A 15,754-nucleotide genomic window follows, 5' to 3' on the forward strand; every position below is an offset into this window, starting at 1 on the left:
CCACCTGCGGAGATACCGAAAACCCAAATAAACACAGTCCTGGTCTGCCTGTTCCAGGTGGCCCTGCTTGAGCAGCACTGGACTAGATGACCAAGAGGTCCCTTCCAACCTAAACAATTCTGTGAGAAAAAAGCCCAAACACCAAAAGAAAAAAATGGAGAGTGCACAGTGCAGAGGGAGGCTGGAACCCAAACCTGCCCTCAGACTGGTGCATCGCTACTCATAACCTTCACCTTTGTGTGACCACTCCTGTGGCAGCAAACTCTCCTACAACATTAAAATTAATTCATCCATGCTGATGGCACTGAAGGTGTGAAATGAGATACTGCTGCAAGCAAAGCCAACTCCATGGTGACACGCACTGTGCTTCTCAGGACATGAAAGAAGACCCCGCATACTCACTTTGTAGGAGGTGTGATAAATTGCTCAGGATTAGCACACAGAGTGACAAAGTGCTCAGTGTGGGAAGGAAATAAACGTCCAAGGGAGAAAGAGACGGCTTTATTTAAGGAATTGAAGTGAGGTCTGGAAGGATGAAGCCAGCAGTTGCCTGAGGAGTTGTGTTTCTGAGAAAGTGCAATTCCATCCTTCCTGGCATAACACTCTCAGAGAAAAGAGCTGCTGGGGCCAGCAGGTTTGTGCTAACTGAGAAGGGTCCTTGCTCTCCATCCAACCCAGCAGGGCTCTGACCAGCTCCACACTACGTGCCTGTTCTTCCCTGATAAAGGGATCTTCTAAGAGCTGCAGAGTGCCAGCACAAGGATACTGGCAGAGACTGCTGTCCTGGCTCTCTGCAGGAGTTCATACAACACCTCTTTTCCTAGGGTGAGCCAGAACAAACCAACCAAAAAAACCAACCAACCAACCAACCAAAAAAAACCAACACGCTTTAAGGTGCGGCTGGTCCTTTCCCCCAACACACCCTTGATGCAGGGAGAACACAGTCCACTAGGCTTTACTCCAGCCACAGCCACGACTGGTGATGCCCAAGCCAGCTTGAGTGTTACAAGGACTGATCAGCACTGTCTGGTGGAGAGACCCATGAGCGTGACCGACCTGCTCCTCTTGCGAGAATAAGCCCAGGCACCACCCAAAGCAGATGTAACCTTGCTGTGCCCAGCAACTTCCCTCCATAAACAAAATGATGCCTGGCTTACAGCCAAGTCAAAGAGAATCAGATTCCAAAAAGAATCAACCCTGGTGGATCAGTACCATGGTTTTGCTGGCTACATTGGAGCAGCTGCCTTCAACCAGCCTGAATGCCACTGTCCCACAAGCACCCACTGTCACTGACGAACGCTGATCATGCAATGAATAGTAACAGAGTTGCTCTGTTGGCACTGGACTGGGTTTTGCAGTTTCCTCTTTCACTGGCAAGGCAACGGCCAAGCAGGCTGCTTCACAGGTGCTCAGTTCTTCCATCGGATTTGCTAAAAGAGAGAACGAGACATGACTAACGTCAGTGCTGAACACAGATCCCTCGGGGGCCAAGTTAGTGAGTCTCAGTCCCTGACAAGGACAACTATGGCCAGAGGGTGCCATTTATCGGTTTCACCCTTCATTCCTACACTGAATGCAACCCCAAACATAAGATTAGCTTCGCAGCAGGGATAAGTATGTAGGATGGCCATGCCCTTACACCTAATCTACAGCCATTTCTGATGAGAGTCTCTGGAAGAAAGAGTAGACATTTCTTACCATGTTGTTGAGAATGCTGTTTATCTTCTCTTCTTCTGCAGAGCCTCGCTCCACCTTGCATTTATATGCTGTCAGCTGGATGCGATCCTTTAGATCCCTGTATGTCTAGACAAACAGCAAAACCAGCACCCAGCTGAGTGAAAAGGACACTTCCACAGTTAGATGGTGCCCTGTAGATGAGCAGGGCAACTCTTCAATCCTCCCTCAAGTTCCCACCACAGCACAATTCCACAGCGCAAGCGCTCGGAGCCACTCTCCTGGCTCACTGGGAACCATTATCACTGCTCCCAGGCCACAGGGGTAAACAAACCCCACCAGGCACATGACAGCAGTGGCACATGGCAGAGCACAGGAACGCTAGGGAGGAAAAGCAGGCTCTTGTCCCATCTCTTCACACACGCAGCAGGGACCTACCTCAATGACAACATCATGGCACTTGTATTTGGTGGCGAGGTTCAACCGTGTCTCCACATCCTCCACCAGGCGCACATACTCCTGCAGCACCTGTGAGAGAAGGAAGCGTGTCTCAGCTCCCTTCTGCAGGTACCTCCTGCCTCATTCTTTCAACACAGTCACAAAACCTTTCAGAGGGGGTCACACAGACTTGACCCCTTCTCAAGGCAAAAAGCGACCAGGACAAGACTGCTCAGGACGCCAGAGGCAGTAAAGCTTTGCTTACAAAGCTCAGAGTCCCAGGCTACCTTGTTCCTATGGATCAGGTTAACCATTGCCAGCCAGATTAAGCATAAAAAAAGTTAATGTAGCAAACAAAGGTAGCAACACAATGTGGGGAGGGAGCTCCCAGACAACTCTAGGCCCGCTGTCCCTCTTGCAGTCAGACCTAGGACCAGCCCTCACTAGCACCCACACTTCCTGTTGATGCATGGGTCGCTCAGCTGAGTGCTGCACCAACCTGGCAGAGCCAGCAGCTTGGCAAGCTGTTCTCCCACTCCCAGCTAGGAAGCAGCTCACTTGAGGAATCATTCACACCCCAAATCCCAACAAAGAACAGGAGGACATAAGCAGCACTTCCTTGCTCACCTGCACAGGAGCATTGTTCCTCTGCAAGATCTCCACCACCCGGTGGAAGCCAATAGGTGCCTTCTTCTTGGTGTAGCCCAGCCAGTTCTGAAATGAGAGCCAAACCCTATGGTAATCCTAAAGGGCAATCCCTCCAGCCACAAGAAAATGTTTTTCCCCAGTGCCAGCAACGTATGCCACCAGCTGCCACATGCACCACTGGTAGAGCCCTTCACGCAGTGGCTGGGCGCAGGTTGGCTGTGAACCTTTTGGTAACAGAGCACGAGGGCAGCCCCCTTCTCTGACCTTGTTGCTGCAGCCAAGCCAGGCCCAGCAGAGGTCTTAGGCAGGGAGAGGAGGAACACAGTGCAGCACCCTGCAGCAGAGGTGCTGGGCTCTCCCAAAATAAAACCAGTCGGTCCAGTAACTCCAGAACAAACCAGCTTTCAGTCGTAGATACCAGTACTTGGAATTGAGTCCCCAGCAAGGCTTTCCGCAGCTCACCTTGGTGGTGAAGAGAGCATCCACATCATCCCAGGCTCGCAGCTTGGCACGGGCAGCCAGGGCAGTCAGCACATACTGCTTATCAGGAATCTACAAGGCAGAAAGCTGCAGTCAGAGCACTAGCACAGCTCAGAAGGCCGGTGTGGGCTGGACGGGAATGGCATCTGCCCCCAGTCCTGTCAGGACCCACACCAACAGCCAGGCAAGGAGGTGAGATGCTGCCTGATGCCAGGGCCAGCACTGCAGAGAGCAAGAGGTGGGGATTTGCAGGTGCTGCTGCAGCCAGGGTGCACCCAGTGAAAGTCTCCATATGACTCCCACTCACCTTTCTGAGCCTCCAGAATGGCCCTGCTCAAGGCAGATGCCATGCCCCCCTTTCCTATCTCAGTGCTGAGCCCCTCAAACTCCTCCTACCCACCCGCCTCGCTAAATACAATTTGGCTGCCCACATTTTCAGCTAGTGCTGCCACAACAGCAGGAGATTCACGTACCTTAAATGTTTTCTTCAGGTTGGTCGGGCTGCTGAACGTTCCCTAGAGACAGCAGACAAGTCAGTGCAAACTCAGCAGGGCAGGCCATGGGAGAGGTTCAGTCACCTGCTGTAAGGTATTTGCCTTACACAGGGTGAACGTCCTGAAGTTTTTACTGCTTTTTGCTCATGTCAGTGCCACAGGAGGAAACAGCAGGCAGAAGAGAGCAACTATCCCACCCCATTAGCTCTCTGGTTTGGTTTCCCCTACATCCTCAACTGGTGCACCTCCAGTGCTTCCAAGACCAGTATCACACACTTCAGCCTCATGGAATTAAGGGCCAATTTTGGCTCCCTCGAGTCAGAAGTAAAAGACAGTGGTTTCTAGGAGGCAACTCCCTGACAGGCTGTCCCAGGTTGAATGTCCCATCTTAGAGCACAAAAGAAAACTCCAAACTGGTCCCAGATAGACAAGGGGAGCTGGGTTCCTGTAGGTCTCTCTGAGGGATGAAATATGAGATCCCTCCCCCTCCTTCCTTAATATGCTCCAGCTTAACCACCCCACATATTGAAGGCTACAGGGATGAGATGTAACCCTTCTCTTCTCCCGCATCATCCTCACCTCCGCCTCTGTGTAGTGGTAGAAACAGGAATAGAAGAGGGTGGTCACTAGTGGCATGTTGAGAATTGAAGCCTTGCGAGGATATTTCCGAAATATCTCTGACTGCCCACCTGTCTCCAAGTGCCGATCATTGGCCTGCGGAAACAGGAAGTCAGAGAGGGTGAACATGAGCCAGGGCAACTGCCTGACCTAGCTGCAGGGTAGAGACCTGGGGAAGGTGTTGTGATAGCAATGCACAAGCACAGCCTCAACACGACATGAAGTCTCAAGTCTGGTATTTCACACATGTGCCTGGCACAGCAGCTTAGAAAGCAGTTAACCTACACTAGCCAGGGCAGGCTGGTTAGATTGAAAGTGGTCTAGGTTAGGGACAGACAGAGATCTCACAGCTAGTCCCAGTCATCTCCTGACCAGCAGGGAAGCTTTCATACCTCAATTATGATCTGTCGCTCCAACAGGGTATAATGGTCTTGGACGTGGGAGGTATCCTCAGCTGAAAATGGCAGCCTGGCCAGATGTGGAGGAAGGAGACACTGTCAACAGCTCTTAACACAGTACACTTACAAGGATGCTCTTATCTACCAAACATGCTCCCCACAGACAGAGATGCGGGGAACACCTCCCATTCTTCCCAGCCTGAGTGGCTAGTGGGTACTCAAGCTCCTGCCCTGCTGCCATCTCCAACTGGCTCTCTCCTAGACAGGCTCCAGAGAAGGAAAAGTTATGTGGCATCTCTCAGAACAACCTGAAGCTGATGTTACCAATTTCCTCAAGTGCTCAGGGCCCCAAGCTTTCATCCTTCACAACCTGAAGGGTCAATGATCAGAAGGTCCCTGAAACATCTTTGTCCCCAAGTAAGCAGCAAAAGCTGCTGGACTAGCGATCAGCACAAATTCTTCCTCTCTGGTCTATGTGGTGTCCACAACACCCCACTCCCACTGAGGCAAAACCAACATCAGCTCTCAAACTACATAAGCTGTGGCATTGGGACAGAGGTCTAATTTGCTTTACTACCACCTTCTGTGAAGCACCCACATCCCTCCTACCCTCTTCCATTTTTTCTTACCCAATGCAACCTTTCAGAAATTCCCTCCTTTTTTCTACATCCTGGATGTTCAAATGCTCCCGGTACTGGGACAGCTGGAGGGAGAGGGAAAAGAAGCACAGTCTGTTCACAGGACCCCAGAGGGCAAAATGGGGATGCAAAGCTCTTGCCTGACTACCAGACACCCTGCAGCCAGCCTCCCCCTGCCCACTACACTCCCTCTTCACTGAGGAAAGGGAGCTTCTGCTCCTGGGAATACTCACAGCAACTTCTTCAGTCCTGTCTAGGAACCTGCAAAAGGGCATGAGCAAGCATTAACTTGGAGGCAGGTTCCTAGAAGCGTGCTCAGCCCTGCCACAAGGCTGGGCAAGAGCCTCACCTGAGTAGATCCAGAAGCAACTTCTGCTCACCCGTCTCTTTGAGGAAATGGATCAGATGACTCAAGGCCACCTGCCGCACCTCCAGTTCCCGAAACAAGATCTCTACAGGAGAGAGAGATAGACATACAGTTTGGTAAAGTAAATTACCACTACCAAGCCAGAAGGGGCTAAGCATGGTACATAGAGTTGCAAGCCACTGGCAGGATTCAACCACCTTATCCCATCTCAAAGCACAGTCTTGGAGGTTAGAACACAGGAGAAAGGCCCATTCACTAGGCTGCCAGCTGAATTCACAGCAGTGCGCTACCCCTACAGGTTCATTTTCGTTCACCCCATCACCACTACCACCTACCACTGCTTAAAGCTCCTCCCCAGGGGCCTTTGTAGGCATCACCATCCCCCCTCCCATGTTATACTTGCTGCAAAAATATTTCATGCTAAGTAAAGTAGCAATACCCCAAATGCTCTCTTTGTGACTTGCACTCAGTGAAAGAATTAGCCCCTCTGCCCTTAACTGAAACACGCTATAGAAACCCTGGCCCCAGTCACACTTACCTCTCCTTAGCGTCCGTTTCAGGAATATCAGGACCTGTGAGCACAAAGAGGCAGCTCTCAGCTGACCAGGTCAGCCTTCACCAGAATTAAGACAGACAGACAGCAAACTTGTCAAGGCCTGGGGAAGCTTTTGCAAAGGACGTCTGAAGACAGAGCTCTTACAGCACTGTTGTGAATTCCGCTACCCACTAGACGCAGGACAAGCAGTGAGCCAGAGCCACAGCTGCCTGGATGCCTGCCTAAGCTCCTACTCTGGAGCATAAATAAATGAGACCAAGATTTACAAAGAAAAATCTTTCCATGAGAGATCCAAGGGCTTAAAAGACCTGGATGAGGGAAGCTCTGACACAGTCCCATTTGCTGCCTGATGCTTTCGAAGCCAGATAAACTGGAGAGGCCACTCAAAAATTTTGAGCTGCAACAAGCAGATTAAACCTCAGCCTTCAAGAAGTTGCTGCAAAGATCTGTAAGGCTGAAGGATCAGGTTCCTTGTTATTAACCTGACATGAATTCTGCAGAGTGGCAGGAAAGTCAGCAGGGATATGGAACTTCCCAGTCTTAAGCTTCAACACTTTTCAGTAACTTATTGGTTTTAAGTAAAGAACAACTCCCCATCTTGCAAGATTAGGTGGCCAACTGACTGCATTCACACAAGCACCCTCTGTGGGGTTACCCAGGAAGTCCCAGCCCTATATGGCCCCAGCAGGACTCACAGCTGTAATGACATTCCCATCGTGCCCTGCCACAGCTTCATCCAAGAGCACCAGCTTGTCCTGCAGGGAGCGAAATCTCTCTAGAGAGCAGACCTGGAGATAGAAGAGGTATAAGTAGGCATATGGGACATCAGACAATCCCCAGGCTGAACCAACCCCCAAGGTACTACCTATTCTTCCCCCATGAACATGAATAACTGCCCTCCCAACCAGTAGAGAACTTCTCATTTAGCTGAAACCACGTGCCGCATGATCCCTGGGAATCTGTCCACAGGGGTTGCAGAGTTAGCCCTCATTACTGCCCAGGCTAGGACAGCAGACATTGTACATTCAGCACAAACACCCTTGTAACAAGGCAAAACTTCCCCGCACACCACAAACCACCAGCCCTGACAGGAGGAGGGAACTCTGCATGCCCCCTTCCACAGAGGAGACCAGAAAAGTACAGTTGTAAGACTCTTCCTCCCTTCTTCTTACCCCACAATTGTGGCCTCTCTCAGCCTTTAATTCACCTCAGCCTTTGAGGAGACACGTGCAGAGTAAAACCACAAGCTCCCTGTGTGCTCACTGCAAACTGAGACAGCTGAGACTAAGATTCCAGCTCCAGTGTAACCAAGACTGCTTCTGTCTTCCTCCTTCCATTTGCCACCAACTAAGAAAGGAAGTAAAACCCCACATCCTTGTTTTTTTTCCATAAACCCAGCCCCAGAGAGCAGAAGGGGTAGGAGGGACACAGCAGTACAGATACCTTCTGTCAGAGCCTAGCTGAGGGGACGACTCAAGTAAGCAACACAACAAAACCCTGAAGGTCTCCTCCTGCTCCTGAGCTAGTGTGATCCCAGCACTGCCACCTGACAAAGCAGCAGACAGGCAGAGCACCATCCCTGCTAGGTACTGCAAGCAACATGGATCCCCTCCCTGCTCCCAGAACAGCCAGGAGCATAGGGAAGTGTAAAGCAGTTTAGGACCACCCACCCTCCATCTCTTGCAAGCAGGTGGGAGTGGAAAGTCCTTACCTTGCCCCTCTGCATTCGCCTGACTGTATCTTTGGGGCTCCAATCACTGCTGTAATCCTGCCACAAGAAAAGTAGAGCTCTTGAGCCTCAAGAGGCCAGATCACGCCACCAGTCCTGAAGCTGCTTTCCACTTGTGCTGGATCAGAGTGATGGCCCATGTGTAGCTTCTCAGACTTATCGTTCAGCTGCTCCAGGGGGGTTGTTAGTAGGCTGTGTCCCTACAGTGTTCAGGTGCAGATGCTGGGCACTCGGACTCTGCATGCTGGTGGGGAGGGAAACTAGAGGCTCAGATGTTAACACAGAGTCTTTCTATTGCCTCAGTAAGGTCCATCATCATATCCTTTATAAGAAGTGCATTTCAACAGGTTGTCCTCCTTGCAAATTAAAGCTCCAGTGTTGCTTTCAAAAGGACAAACAAAATACATGCAAAACTGACAAACCCAAAACTGAGGGGGAAGGAGCCAGTTTCTTGTTACAATTCAGACAGACTTCGCTGGTGAGCCTTCTACAGCAGTGCGGAGAACGCAGGGACAACAGCCTCAGGCAAGTGCCTGGGGAGTCGCACAGGGACTAGTACAATGTGACAAGAGCACTGAAGCCTGTACCATCTTAAGGTAATATGCTACAGCTGTGGCAATGACCCAAGCTCTTCCCCTGCAGCCTACAAACACTACGATCTGGAAGCACTGGATAAAAAGTGGCAGTGGCCTGAGCCACTCCTGAACTCAGACTCCAAGAAGGCATCTAAGTCTTTGTGAGGCACTCAAGCCAGCAGTTGTAATTCAGCCTTCTGCCTCAAAAGAACCAGAGAAAGGGAGTAACCAGAACTAGCTCTGAGGACACTGAATTTTAAATTCATTGAAGATTTACCGAAAGCCCAAATCTAAAGGAAAAAAAGGCTGACCCAGTCCTATTAGGGGACCACTGCACATGAGCCTCTCAAGTCAATGTATAGTCAAATGTCCTAAGCACCAGAGTTCCCTCCAGCACCTCTGGCCAGACGCAGCTCCTCAGCCTGTCACTGTCAGAACACTGGTTCAAAACTTTCTCTTCCTTGTTCCACCTCACTTAGGATACTCCTGTCTGCTTTTAAGGAGCTGTACAGCCCTTCTTCCTGCTTCACTGCCTCTGCAGGGACGGGACGGGACGGGACGGGACGGGACAGAGCACACTTATTTCTCCTGCTGTGCTTTCAGGAAGAGCAGCCTGTTAGGTTATGTGATTAATGGCTAATCAACATAAACACACCAACCTGGTGAGGATCAGATGGCCAAGGACAGGTGGAGAAAACCCAGTAACCCAATCAGTACAATCTGAGCACACTGACTTGGCCACTCCTTGTCACCATCAAATGAGACAGATTAGGTCATTATCCATTGGGTAAAACCCTCCAAGAGAAGTAAACCAAAGAAACTTCCCCAAACACCATGCAACCCTAAAGAGGCACAGGACTTCGTATAAATGCAGGGGAAAGAGAATCCTGGGATGTTTTAAGAGGGTTGTGTAAATGTGTCAGGCTTGTTATGGAAGTTTATGGGAAAGACAAAAAGCAGGGAGAGGGAGGGATCAAAATGAATTGGGCAGGAACAGGCATGGGAAAACAGAAGGAAAAGGGGCCATGGGGTGCCAGCCAAGTTTAAACAAGTGGCTAGTTAGCATGCCTGTCTGACTGAGCCCTGCAACGGATCACTGCAGTCTCTCTTATATTCTCATTAAATTCTATATTTAACCACCTTCTGTGTGGGTGGGCTCTCTATTCCAAGTGTATGTGTTTGCATGAACGCTAGTGAACTTCAAGCTCAACCAACCAGTGAGTAGAATAAGCAATCTGAGTACTAGGAACCAGAATGGGACCAGGAACACTGGGGGCTCAGGGTCCAGATGCCAGCAACTGGAGGAGACTGGGGTCTGGGATTAAGCTGGAAAGCAAAGTGGACATCTACGACCAGCTACTGGAGAGACCCATAGAGTGTGTGTATGTTCTACTACTGGAATCCAATCCTGGTCAGACAAAAAGGAGGCTCAGGATCAGGCTTGAGTGTTGTGTGTTTATGTATCTGTTGGTAAAGGCATTGGTTTCTGTCTGTGTTAATCTGTGTGGGCAGCTGTGTCAGTATTGTGCATGTCTCTATCTGTTGGGAGTATGTGTTTGGTCCTGTTACTGGCTGGACCTGGGGACGCGGAACCACAACCTCACACCTAGTAGGAGGAATCTACCCAGTCCCAAAATCCACTAGATTCTGCAACACCTAACACTGCCTATCTGGGAGAAGAACATTCCTGCCAACTGGAACTCTGTGTAACTCCCTCTGTGCTGTCACAGAGATTCATGAACAAGAAATTTAGAAGCCTTTAGATTTAAAAAATTTAAAAAGCACATGTGTTGCCAATTCATCTGACCCAGCATGAAAGCAGCTTACAGGCAAAGCACTATTTAGAAATCCTTTTCACAAACACTGCTGGGCCATTCATTAGGAGCAGGAGTAACTAAGACCCCCAGCAAAACTCCCTACTTCTGAGCAAAAGCAGAGAATACCTAAATTACTGTGAGGCTGCGTTTTTCAGCTCCCTGTCCTATCCCCTGCGTTGCCCTCTGTTGTCTGAAATAGCAATTAATCATTTCCCATGAAACCAATAGAGTAGGAAGTTCTCCTGGCACTACTCTGATCTCAGCACACTACAAACACAGGCGGCTCACCTTGTACTCAGCTTTCGGTCTGCGCAGCTCTGGGGCGTAGTTTTTAACTCCTGTGTCAGAGAGGGCTGAGAGGGAAAGGCAAAGCTGAGTAGCACATCAAAATCCTGATTCGTGCCCATTTCCAAAACCACCCTTTTCTTGGTTTTCGTGGTAGAAGACTCAAACTCAAGCACCAAATGGCAATACAAAGTTGCTCTAAACCTAACAGTCATCAGCTGTATGTAAGCAGATTACCCCAAACGATCATGCCAACTCTTTCGTTTCTTTGCTGAATGACTTTCAGACAACCCATGATTCAGTTTCCCTTTCTGCAACACAAGGAAGATGACACTTCCCTTTTTTTGGAAATGCTTTGGTTTATGTAAATCTGCACCCCTCCCAAAATGAGGCAGAGATTCAAAACTTACCATCTGAAAGGGACTGGAAACTTGGAAGTTTGTTTCGTCCTGAAATCAAAACAAACACTCCTGAGAGACTGTCTCTTCACCAGCAACATCTCTTGCAGAGGGAACACAAGCCTAGATGGCAAGCCAGTGTGGTGCAGGCATGCCACTGTAGAACAGGCCACTCTGTACAGTGATTCACACTACACCGGCATAGGGCATAGCTGGGGCTCGCCTGCTTGCAGCCTAAGGCTTTGAAGTTGTCTGTGGCATCACAAACCGTATCACACCACAGCCCTATCTGCCCTCTTGTTGCTGAGGCCAGGAGAGGTTAGAGAGCCTGAATTCACTAATCTACCTGCAGAGCAGAGGCTAAGACACACAGCACTGCTTAGGCCATGGCAACATGGACAGCTTCATTCACCAGGGCTGCACTTTGGATGCCTTTCATTATCACTGTATTATCAAAGTTGAGAGTAAAAAAACCACCCCAGAGAAAGAGAGACAAAGTAAAAGCTGGTTTGTTGTCCGACAGTGAGACAACACAGCTGAACTCTTGCAAGCTGTGTAAGTCTCCCCATGGCCTGCTGCACAGTTCTCCCCACAACCAGCTATGCTACCACTGTTGCTACCATGTGTTTGCTGAACCAACTCTAAGATCAACAGCAGCCAGCTGAGCTCCAAATAAAGGATAATCAACCTGTCTTCTCTACAGTACTGAAGATCAAATGAGGGCCACATGGGTCAAGCCAGTCCCTTTGTAGCCTGCTCTTTTCCACCATATGAGATTCAACAAGGCCAAATGTCGGGTCCTGCACTTGGGTCACAACAACCCCATGCAACTCTACAGGCTTGGGGAAGAGTGGCTGGAAAGCTGCCTGGCTGAAAAGGACCTGGGGGTGTTGGCTGACAGCTGGCTGAACATGAGCCAGCAGTGTGCCCAGGTGGCCAAGAAGGCCAACAGCATCCTGGCTTGTATCAGAAATAGTGTGGCCAGCAGGAGCAGGGAAGTGATCATCCCCCTGTACTCGGCACTGGTGACACTGCACCTCAAATACTGTGTGCAGTTTTGGGCCCCTCAGTACGAGAAGGACATGTTGATGCTGGAGCACGTCCAGAGAAGGGCAACAAAGCTGGTGAAGGGTCTAGAGAGCAAGTCTTATGAGGAGCGGCTGAGGGAACTGGGGTTTTTTAGCCTAGAGAAGAGGAGGCTGAGGGGAGACCTTATCGCTCTCTACAACTACCTGAAAGGAGGTTGTAGTGAGGTGGGTGTTTGTCTCTCCTCCCAAGTAACTAGCGATGGGATGACAGGAAGTGGCATCAAGTTGCATCAGGGGAAGTTTAGATTGGATATTAGGAAAAATTTCTTTACTGAAAGAGTGGTCAAGTATTGGAACAGACTACCCAGAGAGGTGGTGGAGTCACCATCCCTGGAAGTGTTCAAAAAACAGGTAGACATGGCACTTCAGGACATGGTTTAGTGGAAATGGTGGTGTTGGGTTGACGGTTTGACTGATGATCTTAGAGGTCCCTTCCAACCTTTTTTCTAGTCTAGCTTTACTTTCATTAAAAAATAATCCAGCCACCAAGCCAGGAAACATGAAATTAATTATTACTCTACCCTTAATTGGTTTCGTGGTGGACTTGGTAGTGTTAGGTTAACGGTTGGACTTGATGATCTTAAAGGTCTTTTCCAACCTAAACGGTTCTATGATTTTATAGAAACGGATTGTTGTACAATGCTGTGCTCTACTTGCTGTTCTGTGGAACCTGGCTTTTAAGAAGCCATACTCTCCAAAGCCCCCTCCCATACCACAAGAGCAAGTGATCTTCTGCACAAGACAGTCTCCAATTTCTGACCAGTGAGAGATACACTCTCACACTGAGGAGAGATCAGAGCTTCCCTGTTTTGCAATACCCTTAAGAGAAAACAATTTACATAAGGTAACACAATTGCCCCTTAACACTCTTGAGGGAAAATGCATTTGTCCATATTGTATATAAGGAACCTCACCTTTGAATAGGCTGCTTAGGGAGTAGGAGGAAGCTTGTTTGGGAAAAGCAGCATAGGAGGAAGAGCCCTTCTGTAGGCTGGAGTCTCGTCCCTCCAGCGAGCTAGTGCTGCTGGAGGCTGTCTCTTTGATTGACCAGGAGATACCTATGTGCAGACAGAGGTCATTTATAACAGACAAAGAGAAAACCAGTCTGTGAAGAATGATCTTACAGCACATTACCAAGTGTGTCCTGGTCAGTTCTGCACTAGCACATCCTGATAACTTTGACCCTCAGCACTAAGTAGATGCAGTGCACAGAATCCCAGTCTTGTGTAATACTGCCTGTTAAACAGTTGCGCGTTGTCGTCCAGAAATGGTTGATTTCAGCAATGTTGTACAGCTGGTTATGGCTTATACAAAAAAAATGCATAGACCACCCAAAATTTATATGTTGTTGCACAGAGTAAAGCATAATCCTTGCTCTAAAGGTGCAGAGCAACACAGAGAATCCCTGGTTTACCTCGAATTTCAGAAGCATAAGAGCATACCTCCTGAACACTGGAAAACTAAGATAGTTTTCCTCCTACACAGACGAAACAGCCATCAGCTATCAATGGGCATATGCTGCTGGCAACAATGCATGTGTCTCCCTCCTGCTTGTTTGAGACACAGCTTTCCCTTCTTTTCATGCAGCTGCACAACACACATTTTAGGACAGGGTGACAGAGCAAAAAAGCCAGTAAGTAGAGACCTTGGGTGGGTAAAGAAATGGCCTGAACTAGAGGGAGGAGCTACAGCACAGGACAAGAAGAACAGACTCTTTGAAGGTCCGCTGGGTGATCCAAATGTTTGGCACTGGCTAGCAAGTGCCACATATTCTGTGGGTCATGAACTCCAAAGTGCAGCAGACAGTATCATGTGTGGGTCATGAGCTTGCTCCCATCATCACTAGAAATGCATTTGCTTAATTCTTACAATTCCCTTTCAAACTTCAAGCATAAGAGTCAGTCTATAAACACACACTAAACCTTGGACTATCTCCTTAAAGAGCTGTGGGGACAAAGCACAGAGAACTTTAAATGGTGCCATTTCAGGCAGCAGTGTGAGGGAAATGATCACCTAGAATCCTGCAGGTCAGCTGAGGGTAATGAATATCAAGCCATAACCTCCAAAATATCTGCTCTAAGCTGGGCTGCATATTGGGAAAACCACAGTGAATTCCCTCCACTTGTCTGCACTCCTTTATCTAATTTAGGCTCCTGCGTGCTCTCTTTTCAGTGGATCCACACAGGTAAATCAAGCAGCTCACAATGTGACTGGAGGAGACTAGTATTAGATTAGATATACAGGATTAGATAGCAAGTAGTACTCCTGACCTCAACTAAACAACATGACTTAAGCACTCCCCCTGTCTCAAGGATAACTTGCAGTACTTCTGCACTTACTTCCCACAGGTTCTCCGCTCCAGCTGACCCTCTCAAGGTCGTCGTCATCATCATCATCAACGATATCCCGAAGGCTATTCACTGCCCGTTTGGATTCCTTTAGCTATGGACAAAAGAAAGAGCTTGTATAAAGACGACCAGTTGCAGAGTGCACTTTGTTTCTTATTACCTTCAAACAATCTCCCTCAGAACTCTGAATACAGCTTCTTCGGCTTCCCCTTCCTCTTCCGGGGGAGGTATTTTATGTCTGTAGGTGCTCAGGAGACAGAGCAGCCCTTCTTCGCCACTGGGAACCCAAAGGCCGCCGGCACCTACACAGGCACTGACAGCTCAACCCGCAGGAGGTGCAGCTTGGTGCACGGGCGAGGAACCACGGTCCTAATGAGATCTCGGAGTGGCTACTGGGGGGGGGGGGGCGAGACGGGAGCCCTTGGTGGCCTCCACACAGGGCGGGAGGCGAGCATCCACCCCACCCACGACGCACAGACCCTCAGCAAAGCGCGGGGCCGAGGCCTGGGCTGAGACGGCCACGGGAGCGGGGGGGTAGGGGCCTGCCCGGGGCGGGGTCTCACGCCGGGCCGCGGGGTCGGGCCCTACCTGTGAGAGCTCGTCATCCTCGTCGTCGAAAGTGAAGGCCCGGAACTTGGAGCTGTGCCAGTACTCCTCCTCGTCCGCCCTCGCCCTGCTCATCTGCAACGGCACCGCGCGGCTGCCTGAGGGGAGCGGCTGCCTGAGGGGAATCACCACCACCGCCGCCGCCGCCGCCGCCGCCGCCGCCGCCGCCCCCCGGCCCCGCCGCCCCCCCCGGTCCCGCTCACCTCCCCGCGCCTCCTCTCCCGCGCCAGGCACCGCCAGCGGCAGGGCACGGCGGGGCGGGGCGGGGCGGAAGGGCGGCTGCGCGCAGGGCACGCCGGGACGGGCAGTCTCCCCGCCGCCGCCCGCCCCGGCCTTTCCCCGCTCGCGCACTACGAGTACCGGCGTGCCCCGCGCGGCCACAGGGGCCGGACTACGAGTCCCAGCGGGCCGCGCGCGGCGGCGCCGTGTCCGTACTGGTTGCGGGGGCCCGGGCCGCCCGCAGCCCGATCCGGGGTGGCTGCGAGGCGCGGCGTGGCCGGCTCCGGGAGCTGCTCACCGGCGGGGCGGGAGCGCCAGCGCCAGCTGGAGGCGGCGCCGCGGAACCAAGGAGCCAGGCGGCGCGCGAGGCGGGGGAAG

At 50.7% G+C, this 15,754-nt stretch overlaps 1 protein-coding gene across 3 annotated transcripts; it reads right to left on the reverse strand.

Annotated features, from left to right (window-relative positions):
• Positions 1-486: 486 nt before the first annotated feature.
• Positions 487-15,375, reverse strand: VIPAS39 (VPS33B interacting protein, apical-basolateral polarity regulator, spe-39 homolog). Of its 3 annotated transcripts, XM_075712518.1 has the most exons (20): positions 15,361-15,375; positions 15,140-15,232; positions 14,543-14,645; positions 13,118-13,261; positions 11,128-11,166; positions 10,721-10,785; positions 8,023-8,079; positions 7,007-7,099; positions 6,294-6,327; positions 5,738-5,840; positions 5,622-5,649; positions 5,380-5,453; positions 4,745-4,820; positions 4,314-4,448; positions 3,714-3,755; positions 3,223-3,312; positions 2,740-2,826; positions 2,113-2,202; positions 1,699-1,803; positions 487-1,430 (listed from the first exon to the last, which is right to left on the reverse strand). In XM_075712518.1, exons 2-20 carry the CDS (start codon positions 15,230-15,232, stop codon positions 1,410-1,412), a joined length of 1,479 nt encoding a protein of 492 aa, XP_075568633.1. In that variant the 5' UTR covers positions 15,361-15,375; the 3' UTR covers positions 487-1,409. The 3 variants fall into 3 exon arrangements, with proteins under 3 accessions (XP_075568633.1, XP_075568635.1, XP_075568634.1); XM_075712520.1 differs by lacking the exons at positions 13,118-13,261; positions 15,361-15,375 and having other exon boundaries at positions 15,140-15,255; XM_075712519.1 differs by lacking the exons at positions 1,699-1,803; positions 15,361-15,375 and having other exon boundaries at positions 15,140-15,255.
• Positions 15,376-15,754: the final 379 nt, after the last annotated feature.

Source organism: Pelecanus crispus, chromosome 6, assembly GCF_030463565.1.
Source record: "Pelecanus crispus isolate bPelCri1 chromosome 6, bPelCri1.pri, whole genome shotgun sequence".
In the NCBI taxonomy this organism is placed as follows: Eukaryota; Metazoa; Chordata; class Aves; order Pelecaniformes; family Pelecanidae; genus Pelecanus; species Pelecanus crispus.

Bases quoted from the DNA above. Each gene is read 5' to 3' on its own strand.
- VIPAS39 (XM_075712518.1), bottom strand. From the start codon at position 15,232: ATGAGCAGGGCGAGGGCGGACGAGGAGGAGTACTGGCACAGCTCCAAG. The intron at 14,646-15,139 runs GTAGGGCCCGAC...TTTTGTCCATAG, and splicing joins AGGATGACGAGCTCTCACAG to CTAAAGGAATCCAAACGGGC. The intron at 13,262-14,542 runs GTAAGTGCAGAA...GTCTGCACATAG, and splicing joins GAGCGGAGAACCTGTGGGAA to GTATCTCCTGGTCAATCAAA.